Source organism: Arachis ipaensis, chromosome B01, assembly GCF_000816755.2.
Source record: "Arachis ipaensis cultivar K30076 chromosome B01, Araip1.1, whole genome shotgun sequence".
In the NCBI taxonomy this organism is placed as follows: domain Eukaryota; kingdom Viridiplantae; phylum Streptophyta; class Magnoliopsida; order Fabales; family Fabaceae; genus Arachis; species Arachis ipaensis.
In genome coordinates, this window is record NC_029785.2 from 16,596,419 (window position 1) to 16,608,448 (window position 12,030).

Here is a 12,030-nt window from a genome sequence, read left to right on the forward strand (position 1 = left end):
TCTGCAATAATGCTGACTCGTTCAAACCCTAGCGTTGACAACGTCAACGGAGGCGGTCGGAGGACTACAGGTTGACGTGGTGGTGGCTTCCTTAGTAAAACCTAGGAGAAGAGAGGGAGTTCAGAGTAATTTTGTTTTGGTGGAGGGAAGGCAAAGAGATGCTTCAGTTTTGATAGACTCTTCCTCTCACAGAACGACGTCGTGCCCTATTCTAAAATGCAACGTTTTGTATCAATCTGGCTAGGGACCAATTCGTCTGAATGAAACACGTGAAACTTCACGGCTGACTCATAACAATCACACGACATATCACCTCCTTCCGTTAGTGGTTAACGGAGATGAGAAAAAAAGGATCAATTTGCCTTACGCCAAAAAACGTTGAGGATTAACGGAGTGATTAATTTTAGTTGAGGACTAAACGTCCACTTTGAAATTCCTTAGGGACCAATTTGGGTATATACTCTAAAAAAAACAAATAGTTAAATATCATACTAGAGTATAGAATTTGGCTAAAACGAATTATGTAACCATTAAAAAGAAAATATTATCCATTGTCTTATGTGTTTGACGATTTTAAGAAGATCTGTTTAACAAGTCCTTTTTAATCAAAACTGATTGTAAATTTGTCCCTAGTATGCTAAAAAATAATGTTAAAAACCTAATTTTCAGACAAATACTTGCCAGGTGACAGACCATATTATCATGTTTTGATTTTATTATTGAACATATTAAATGAGCAAGCACTAAATAAGCAGTGAAGATTATGATCAACCACTTGATCAACCAATAATTTTTCAACTAAATAATTAGCCATCAAACCTTTGACGATGTCACAGGTTGTTAAAAGTGAAAAATCATCTGCATCAACTAAAAGTTTATATGAAATACCTACAACTAACAGATATGCCTTATTACAACCATATGATATTTTTAAAACCAAACCACTATCCGAAGAGCATCCTTATCATGAAAAATCTATACCTATGAAAATAATGACCTTAGAAAAAGAATGGTTCAAAATAGACCGAAGAACCTTTTATAAAATAGTATTTTTAAATACCTTCCATTGCCCACCAGTGAGTATCCAAAAAATTCGAACTTTCTATGAGTTTATTCTAATTGATATAGGATCAATTGAACTAACACACAATAAAGACCCAACTACAAAGACATAACATACTTTAAAATCAAAGTCATTAAAGTAATAACTCTGTCAGAATGGAAAAAATCTTCTTTTCACTACAAAAGTTTTACCAAAAAATTTGAGCCTCAAAATTATTCCTATTATGATTATATAGATGCATGGTGATTTATCCTGTACCTATCTCCAAACTCACATTCATGGTTCATATGGTTCCGCAAGAAAATTTCTCTATAGTTTTCTAAGTGGTTAAAGGTATAGTTCTAAAAATTTGGACTGATAGAAGCCATTTTTCGAAGGAGGCTAGCTTGGCCTACAAATATTTTAAAAACAAGACCTCATTTTTAGACGGCTACAAACTGATTTTCTTTATACCCACTATAAAAATATGCTGGATAATAACATGGGAATATGACTCAACAGGATATAAAGACATTTCTAGTGTGCAATATTTAATTCGAAATGTAAAAATAAAATGGTGGAATAAATTTGATCTCAACCTAATTAGTAAAAGGGCCATTGATAACTGGATGATCATGTCTCAAAAAAGATCAGACCCCAAGCCATAATTCAGAGTTTGATAAATTATCATACGAAAAAGAAAGACTTATTTTTTAGCACACAAAAAACAGATAATGACTGCTGTTGCAGCGACTACCTCGAAAGAAGAAATTCAAAATTCTTTAAAAATAATAAAATCAGTCCCATAAGAAGAAGATAAAGAAGTTCAGTCTTATCCAAAACTGTACATATTAGATACTCAAAACCCATTTGAGAGCTTAAAAAAAAGAGAGAGTATTAAAAAAATAACCCACACGTTCAACCATAAAGAGAAAAGGTGTCAAAGAAGTTTCAAAATCAAGGAGACATCACATTCAGAAGACAACATTTTCTACTAACGGAATACCAGCAAAATTATAAGACTAATTACCAGATTTTTAAAACTAAAACAGAATTAAAAATAGAAGCTACCAAAATTAGAACAGAGTTCCTAAATCAACCCACAGAAAATTACAGTCTCTAAATCAATTCATGGAAGAGCAACTAAATTTGTAAAAATCAGAGATAAAATTGTAAAATAGCTATTGTAATAAAGAGGATAGTCCCCTTATAAATAGGAAAGGGAGAGAGAGAGTATAAAGCCATTCACTTTTACACACACAATCTCTCATACTTTATAATATCTAAAACTTTTATCGCAGTCTTTATATTTTCAGCAAGTATCTTTTGTATTTTTTCAAACTTCTATATTACAATATAAGTCTGTATTTTGTTCATATTGGGAATATTATTAAATAATAATTATCATCATTAGTTCAATAGATATTATTCTGTTCTTAATATTGCTCTTGCTTAATTTAATTATCTTATTAATTTAAATTTTTACTTTATTAATAAGTTGCATATATATATATATATATATATATATAAGAGACGGGGCAGAAAAATAAGAAATGGAAGAAAATAGATTTAAAAAAAAAGCAATCAGAGAAAAAGTATCATTGTTGACTTAGGGTTAAAAGTGAATTAAGTCAGTTCAAACTCGATTCATTAATAGTTTAATAAGTCGAACTCGTGAGTTGGTGAACCGAGTTTGAGTTTAAATTTGAGCTCATAAATTAAATGAGTAGAGGTTGAGTTTGGATAAACTCAACTTATTAGCTCATAAGTTGACTTGATTATATATAATATTAAAAGTATAGATTAAATGCATATAAGATATGCGTATTAATAATTTAATATATATATATACACACACATATATATATATATATAATAGTAATATATAATTTTTCATATATATTAATGTTCTTAATTATTTAAAATTTTATATTCATTTTTTATATATAATTTTGATGTAGGACGTAAATAAAAAATTTATAATTTTAAAGTTTATTTTTTCTGACAAAAGACCTTTTTGCAAAAAAAGAAAAAAAGCTTAAACATGCTCATAGTACTCTTGTAAACCTTGTGTTCAATAAAATAAAGTTTGGTAAGGTTGATGATAAAGCTAATTTAATTAAGCACCTTCACATAATTGTATTGTCAACTTTAATATCTTTTGTCACCGGCAATTTTTTCCATGCTTACTTTTATAATTAAGGTCGCATTCTTATTACTACAAAAAAGGTAGCCATCAATCAGGTTTGTGTCGGACCAAAAGTGAAATTTTGTGTAAACGCATGCGAATTTGATGAAGATTTGTCTAAGCAAAAGCAGCCAGGTAGCAAGGAATGAATAATTAAAGTTTATTAACATTTAATGAGGACCATTGCTTAATTACCCTTACTATTATAGCACTGTACCTTCTTTAGAATAAAATAAATAAATATACTATATTTAGGAACACTTCAATTTGGCATCATTCATTAATTAATTTGTGTACGTAAAAACATAACCACTTAAACTAATTTTTCAAGTTGAATTAGAGCCACATAATTTCAATTACAAATTGTCACACTTCATAACTCTAATAAATAGTAAGTAGGGCTGGAAGTGAGTCAAGTCAGCTCGAGTTTGACTCATTAATAGCTTGATAAGCTGAAGTCGTAAGCTGATGAGCCGGACTTGAGTTTGGATTTGAGCTCATAAATTAAATTAGCCGAGCTTGTGTTTGGATAAGTTCAGCTCATTAGCTCGTGAGCTCGTTCGATTATGTATATAATATTAAAAGTATAGATTAAATGCATATAGGATATGTGTATTAATAATTTAATATATTTATACATATAAAATAGTAATATATAATTTTACATATATATTAATGTTCTTAAATGTTTAAAATTTTATAGTCATTTTTTATATATAATTTTAATGTAGGATATAAATAAAAAATTTATAATTAATAAATAAATCATAAATTCAATTATTAATAAAATTTGAGTTAAATTGTGAGTCAAATTCAATTTTTATGAATTGAGCTTGAATTTAGTCTAACTCAATTCACGTCGACTCACGGTCACTACCAGTGGACTATTATCCTTTAAGATTTCTATTCTCTTATTCCTCATAAAAAAACGTGAGCGAGAGTTACAAATTTACAATATGGTAAAGTCGAGTAATGAGGTGATGCGGTATTTATTATTATTCATGAAGCAAATAATGATATTAAGTTTTTTAAAAAATATTAAATAACTAATATTTTTATTTTAAGAGAAACTCTACCAAAATCATTCAATTCTTCAATACCAAAATCCTAAAATCATGAAATTGAGGAGCAGGGGTGGAACTAGATGAAATATTAAAGAGGTAAAAAATATTTACATAATAAAATAAGACTAAAATAAAATTTTAAAGAAGAGTTAAACTAAAATTTACATGTAAAAAATTAAAATTATGGGCATCGTCCTTCCTTGCCACTATGTGGCTCTGTCCTTGCAAAATATAGATATAAATTGTATTAATTTATATGTATAAACTTTAATAAATATGCATATAAATTATATTAATTGTTATGTGCAAGTAATAACAAAAAACAATCAACTTGAATTGGTTGAATAGTCAACTTATTCGTACATATAATTATCCATTGGTAGCAATAAACCCTTAAATAAAATTTTAATTTACGATAAATTAATCCTTAACCTATTAAATTAAAAAATACGGTAAATAACACAAAAAATAATAACCAAAAACAAAAAATTTTAATAATCCTCTAGCGACTCTTATTTAAATTGAGTTAACACTTACTTTTAGTTGTCCATAGCATTCTTGAGTAGACTTGCTCATAACCTGTTACCGCATGTGGAAAGGGCGAAGGCACTAGGAAATGAACACTTGGTTGTGTGTGAATGACAGCATCAGCGTAAGCATACCGAAACATAAATATTCTCGCTCCCATTCCTATTCTTCTCCGCCAATCCCACTCCCTTCTTTTCTGCGCCTCAAATCCGTTTCTTCTCTTCCCAAACCGCATGCCTTAAACGTCTCTTTGACTCGCCACTCAACTCACTCACTCCAAATGGCCGATTCTTCCATCTCCGATACCAACTCCAGGTTCCTTCTTTTTCGTTTTCTTACCTTTCCTCCCAAAATATCTTCATGCCATTATTGATCATAGGCATTTTTCATATCTTTGCATCTGAAACATTTAGCACTGGAAGTGAAAATCACTCATTCATGCGGATGTTTTCCCGATTGAGTGAAAAAGTTCTCGTGACTATGATTGCGAAATTGCGAGATTTCTTATTTGATTTTCGAGTTCTTTTCTTTCTTTTCTTTTTTCTTTTCTAAACTGCTGTTCCTTAATCATTGTGAAACTGATTGGTGAATTGATGGTGGTTATAGCCATCCTCATCCAGAGTATGCAGAGATTGTTGTGGTGCGTCATGGTGAAACAGCATGGAATGCTGATGGAAGAATTCAGGTATTATTATTATTACCCTCTCTTCAGTTTTCAGCTTCAGCATACTCAATATTTTTTGTTCTTTTCATGCATAGTTATGACAAAAGTACTGTTACTTCTTGTCATTCTACGATATACATTATTTGACCTATGTGTTTGCATTTTCGAATATTTTTTAAATTCTATTGTTAATATACGTGAACAGGGACATCTAGATGTTGAATTAAACGAAGCTGGAAGACAGCAAGCAGCTGCAGTAAGTTTTGTTCTTTGCATTATCTCATTTTCATAAACAAACAGACTCAAGCTGCATATCATATTTTTTTAATTAATGACTTTTGACTGTAATTTCTGTAAATTTCATATTGGAGGTGGCTGATAGACTATCCAGGGAGCCTAAGATCTCTTTTATATATTCTTCCGACTTGCAACGAGCTTATGAAACAGCACAGATTATTGCATCCAGATGTGGAGGGCTAGAGGTTTGATCTCAAAGTCAACATTATTCTTGTAGCATTTTGGAATGATTCAATTGTCCAAAGATAGTAACCTTATCATGATTTTCACCTTAACATGTTCTATGCTTGAAGTCATTGGACCTCTTTGTCTGAAAAGTCTTGCAATTTATTTATTTATATTCTTCATTGCCACTGTCCTTTGGCTACACATTGATTATGCATGCTGATGAATTATTCTTATGATTTCGTAGTAATTATGATATACAGTGACAAGTTAATCTTTTCCTTCACATGGTGACAATAATGCCTTAACTCTTAAACCATAAGCATATTATATTACCCCTTTACTGTCATCATTGCTATCTTCATGATTGACATAAATTAGCAGAATCATTTCACAATTTGTTGGTTTATTTTGATTCCACTCTGATGATTTATTACATGTGATTGATCTAGCACCTATTCTTTGATTTCTGCCAGTCTAATGTTTGATTGAAATTCCAGGTTATCAAAGATTCTGACCTACGGGAAAGACACCTAGGGGATCTTCAAGGCCTTATTTATCGTGAAGCAGCAAAGACTCATCCCATAGCCCACAAAGCTTTTTCATCTAGGAATGAAGATCAAGAAATCCCAGTAAGTATACTTGAAAACAAGGAACAATAATAAAAGAGTGAGTATGGTCGAATTGCTTGAGTGGGTTTCAATTTAGCATACTGGTATTTCTGTTCATGAGAGATTAATTATAACTTCCATTTACAACAAGAATAGTGCAACATAAACCATTCCCCCATGACATTATTGTTTTGAGCCACTCTACTCTGTTAAATTTCTTACTATCATGTGTTCAAATATGGGTCTCCAGCTAAAGCATATAAATCATATGTATCAAACTAGTTATATATGTATTGGACTGGTTTAAGTATATGTAAGCAGATTATATATAATGAGAGGAGTAGTCATGACTTCTCAATCTGATATCTTCTTTTTCACAAAATGAGTATCAGTTTGTAGATGTTTGGTCCTCTCATGAAACACTGGATATAGTAATATGAAGGGTTCTTCAATTATCACATGTGTGCTCTATCTTGGTAGGTTCACACACTTTGAGTTCATTCATTAACTGTTTCAGCCATTTTGGCTCACATATTGAATTTGCCAAATGCCATAGCCATCATACATTGCTTATGCACTCAATCTTGCCTCATATTCATACTTCTGCCATTGATAGAAACCACAAATGGACACCAATAAAAGAAACTGTATGTATTATCACACCTTGAACATGAACATGTGTGGATCATTAACATAAAAAGTTTCAAACACGCCAATATCTGCTGTAAAGCTCCACCAAAACTCCTATAAATGCTATGTACTTGATGAGCACACACTCCCTCGTCAGCTAGTTATAGTCATCCTAAATTTCTTTAGCTTCAATGAAATTATCAGCTTCAATGAAATTTACCCGAACCCAAACAACATCTGCATACTTATTTACTTGCTGCAGCTTTGCCTTAATGTCTTTCTTCCAATCTTAAAGTTCAAACTACCTTTAGTACCTTGTAAAAGCTTTTCTCATTTTGCAAACAGCACTAGTTATAAATTTCATTCATTTGGAATTGAAATTCAGCATTCTTTGATCAGCTTTGCAAATTTCAGTTAAAGCCTCTCTTGCAGCTAAACTGCTTTAACAGGGATATTTTCTTTCCTTTTTGTCATCTCTAGCATGGGAATGCTTACCTAAGAAGTTTTTAGATAATTGGTGCAAGAATAAATCCCCCAAAACTCAGCCCTCCTGGAAAGCCAGATCTAGATCATGGCCTGCAATAAGTTGTAGATAACAAACTAACCACTCAACCAAAACTAGAATATTTGGTAAAAGAGGCAGTTATTTAGTTACATCAGAAAAATTTAAATGGTTGTGTTCAACATAGTATGCTGTATGCAACTTAGTGCAGCCAATGAGGTGCAGCTTTCGCTGCTAATAATGTCAAGCTGACCCTCAGTCAATTTGCACAGGCCACAACAATGACCAATACTGAGAGCAAGTTGTTTTTATGCAACTCCCAGCTAATCAAGCAATGTCTAGTAGAACAAGGTTGGTCATAATTATAAGATAAGCTTTTAGCACTCCTCCACCTTATTGTTTATAAAGAGCGCAAAAAATTTCCTTTACAAGCTAAACAAAAGGCCTCCGTGTTTCTGTTAAAATCCTTTCTCTGTTTCCACCAAGTCCTTTCCTTGATAGCTCAGGTTGCTTCTGAAAGCCGAGGACATAACCCAAAGAGTGCTGGGAAACTAAATTGGAGTACAAGCCAATGCCTAGTGAAATTTTAGTTACACTCCCATAACTGTATTGAGTGTGGCCTGTGAGTGCATAAAAGTCATCCCATTCATGGAAAAATTAATAAAAGTGGGATGTTCAAATCATCATATACAAAACAAATGCAGCTGAAATAGAAATATAACAGTGGGATCATAAGAGATTTTGATACCTCCTCTAGCATCACTAGAAAACCTTCCAGCTGTAGGTTCAGTCCATTTTATACCACTCCTTGGTGTTGAAAGAGATTTTAAAATTGTCATTGTTCCATATAATACACACAAATTCAAATTGCAGTTGATGGCTTGATGGAATGGAAGCCTGTGATTTTCAAGGGCCAACTTTCTGTAGAAGTACACCATTGTGGGCTGTCTTATCCCCTTTCACAATATTGTCAACATGAAACGGAAGTGAACTGTTGCATAACTTGCTTTTCTAGCATAGCCCACAAACATGTTTTCCCAGTTGGCTGGAATTACTCAAGATTCCTGATAAACAATGATGAACTCGGTACAACCAATCAATACATTCCTTGGTACTAACATTTGGTGCTAGTTGTTTGTCCCTTCCTTGATCTTGCATGATAGTGGAATCAATAACGGTATTAGAGCAAAATTAAGTGAATGATCTATTTTAAATTTGTTTATCCTAATGGGCAATTGGACATAATTTGTTTAGAATGTTTTGCATATACATAGCATTGATGCATATACCATTTACAGGGTGGTGGAGAAAGTATTGCCCAGCTTTTCCAGCGCTGCACATCTGCATTGCAAAGAATTGGAAGAAAGCATAAAGGTAGCCCACCAATGACAATCCTTGCATCGTGAAATATCATGGAAATTATGATTTACTGCTAAGCATGTGGTTGGTTATAGTTTAGGTGCTGATTTGTAAGATGCATGTGTGATTAGATATTAGGGAGTTTGTCATTTTCTTTCTCAAGTTTAAATTTCTCATTTCTCACTTAGTTTTTCCTTCAATTGCATTTTGGCACTTGCCATATTTGTTAACACATTTTAAAAAAAAAAAAAGAAAATCATAAATGACTGGGTCCATTTTGGTAAGTTGATTGAATAATTTCAATAGTTATATGAAACACACTCCAGAACATGCAGATTACTCAAAATTGGAGGGGCACCATAAATCTTCCCTGGACAATATTGGCACTACATTTTTCTTTCTATATTATGTTAACATATATTGTATTGTATCCCTCCCTTAAGTCTCTACTTAGCAGCTAAATGATGATCATGATATCCTTACTAATTTGCAGGGGAGAGAGTAGTAGTTGTTACTCACGGAGGATTCATTCGATCACTTTACAGGTGGGCGTGCCCAAAGGGGGGGCCTGCTGGGAAGATACATAACACATCAGTGAATGTTTTTCACATGTACGGTGAGGACAAATGGACCTTAAAATTGTGGGGTGATGTTAGCCATCTTAGCCAAGATGAGTTTCTGGCATCAGGGTTTGGGGGTGACAGAACTTCAGGTTAGGCTGTAATACCAATCCTTGCTTGACCTTACCACTGATTATGGTTGCTTCTCTTCCAAATGTAATAATAAAGTGTTAGTTTTGAGCAAGAAGAGAAGGAAGGAATTTTAGGCTTGTTAATTTACACTTTTATAGCTTAGTAGCAACTAGAGATCACTCGGGTAGTTCATCAATCTCCATTGAGTTATTATTATTGTTATTATTGTAAGCTTAATTTTTACATTGTGTAATTCCTTCATAAATTTGATTGATTGTGCACTTCCCAACTCCGTCGTATTATTTTGGAATGAGACACTTTTGAGTTCTAAATAGTAAACAGCGGATTGTTTCGGTTTTACACTTAGAAGCATGATTATTACCGTGCAAAAATTGATTCGCAAATGATCATCATGATAATTCTTGATAAGCGATAATGTGGCTGATAAAACTCAGAAATTCAATTACTAATCTAAGTAAATAATGGTCAAATGTCAAGAACTATGATAAGAAAATCAAAATATAGCATTTAAATTAAGGGTAAACTATAAATGCAACAGAAAGATTTGTGCACTATCAAAAGATAGATGAGATCTGGTCACCAAAAAAAAAAGATAGACGAGATCTTTGTATTTTTAACATTCGTTGGTTTTGCGCTAAATGGATATATTTTATAAAAAATTTATTTCTACGTGTATGTCTGTAATCTAAATATTTCTATAAAATTTTGGATCGAATACACATATTATTTTATAGAGGAAATGGTTTTTATTTTTGTCAAAATAATATTATTTTTTGAAATTCTGTCATTTTTATTTTCTTGGATTTATTATTATCTATGATGCACGGACACGGGACACGACATGACACGGGACACGTCGACATACGAATTTTAAAATATAAATTAAAATTTTTAATTATTCTTAATGTCTTATTTTAATTATATCAAGTATTTAAAATATTTTTTGTTTTAATAAATAATAATATATTATATCTAAATTTATTTTAAGAATATATGTTAAGAATAAGACTGAACACGCGGACACGTGATTGTATTTAGGTGTGTCCAGGAGTGTCCGAAAAAGAATTTTTTATTTTTTATTAAGACACAGTTGGACACAGCAGACACGCGTGTCGGACGAGTGTCAGTGAGTGTCGTGTCCGAAATGTGTCCGACATGCGGACACGATAACTCAGCGAAGTATCCGTGCTTCATAGATTATTATTATTTTTTAGTTTTCCAACGACTAATCTGTCGGAATTTTGTTTAAAGATTTGTTGCCAGCTAATGAATTATTATATGTATTAAGTGGGATTCTAATTTCTAACACGAATTTGAGTGAGAATGAGTTGACCACTCAATTAGCTTAAATTAGTTAGCAGATATTATTATGAGTGTCTTAATCTTTCAGGTCCTTTTCTTTAGCTTACCCAATTATTAATTGTTTGTTAGTGATTTTGAGATGAACCTGAGTGGAAGGGCGGTGAGCTCGGTGGTGAGTCCAGGACAATTGGGCACATTGCAATAATGTATGGTGGATCAATAAAGTCATTCTAACATTCCATTCAATAGTGCTATGACCTATGTGGTTATGACTTCAATTTGTAGTATAGTCTTTCTCAAATTTCAGTTTCATCTAATTTATTTTTGGAATTTGAAAAAAAAAAATCTAATAAATTTAGAACACTTAAACAAACTAATAAATATAAATTAATAAAATTTTTAAATTATATTTATCATTTTTAATGATCAAACTCAATTTAAGCTTATATGAAATTAATAAATACATCAATTACTTGAATAATCAAACTCTAAGCGCACATGCTTTTCAATTTCGGATAATATGTTGATTGATTGGTCAATTTTAGGAATTTAAAACGGAGTAGAATACAGACAAATAATAAACCTCGCTAATTATAAGCTTTCAGTTTTCTCTTTTTAATATGTCAGATATACGTTACTTCAGTTTTGTAACGTAGGAAATATGGTAGCGGAAGTGAGGAAGAGAACAAATGGTGGCTGCGATTGCGATTGTGTGAAGTGGGAAGAATAAAGATGCTTTAACTAACTTAAAATTTTGTGTTTGAAAAATGGGTTAATATTTTTAGTTAATATTCTATTTTTATATTATTAGTAGTTATAAAATTTAGAGTTTATGATTTAGAATTTAGTATTTAAGATATAGAGCATTAGCTAAATATTGGTCAAAAATGATATTGATCATATAGGATTGTTCTTTAGCTTTAGATAAAGTAAAATACTAATTCCTTTTCTAGTATAATACTATT

At 31.7% G+C, this 12,030-nt stretch overlaps 1 protein-coding gene across 2 annotated transcripts; it reads left to right on the top strand.

The window, feature by feature from the left end:
* LOC107626480 (phosphoglycerate mutase-like protein 4) lies at nt 4,849-10,108 on the top strand. 2 transcript variants are annotated; one of them, XM_016329379.2, is made up of 7 exons: nt 4,849-5,137; nt 5,429-5,507; nt 5,692-5,742; nt 5,858-5,968; nt 6,449-6,580; nt 8,990-9,065; nt 9,596-10,108. In XM_016329379.2, exons 1-7 carry the CDS (start codon nt 4,911-4,913, stop codon nt 9,646-9,648), a joined length of 729 nt encoding a protein of 242 aa, XP_016184865.1. In that variant the 5' UTR covers nt 4,849-4,910; the 3' UTR covers nt 9,649-10,108. The 2 variants fall into 2 exon arrangements, with proteins under 2 accessions (XP_016184865.1, XP_016184857.1); XM_016329371.2 differs by having other exon boundaries at nt 4,851-5,137; nt 9,544-10,108.

Excerpts from the sequence above, each read along its gene's own strand:
- LOC107626480 (XM_016329371.2), top strand. The coding sequence starts at position 4,911 with ATGAACACTTGGTTGTGTGTGAATGACAGCATCAGCGTAAGCATACCG. Across the intron at positions 5,138-5,428 it reads ATCTCCGATACCAACTCCAG|CCATCCTCATCCAGAGTATG; the intron begins GTTCCTTCTTTT and ends TGGTGGTTATAG. Across the intron at positions 6,581-8,989 it reads ATGAAGATCAAGAAATCCCA|GGTGGTGGAGAAAGTATTGC; the intron begins GTAAGTATACTT and ends TACCATTTACAG.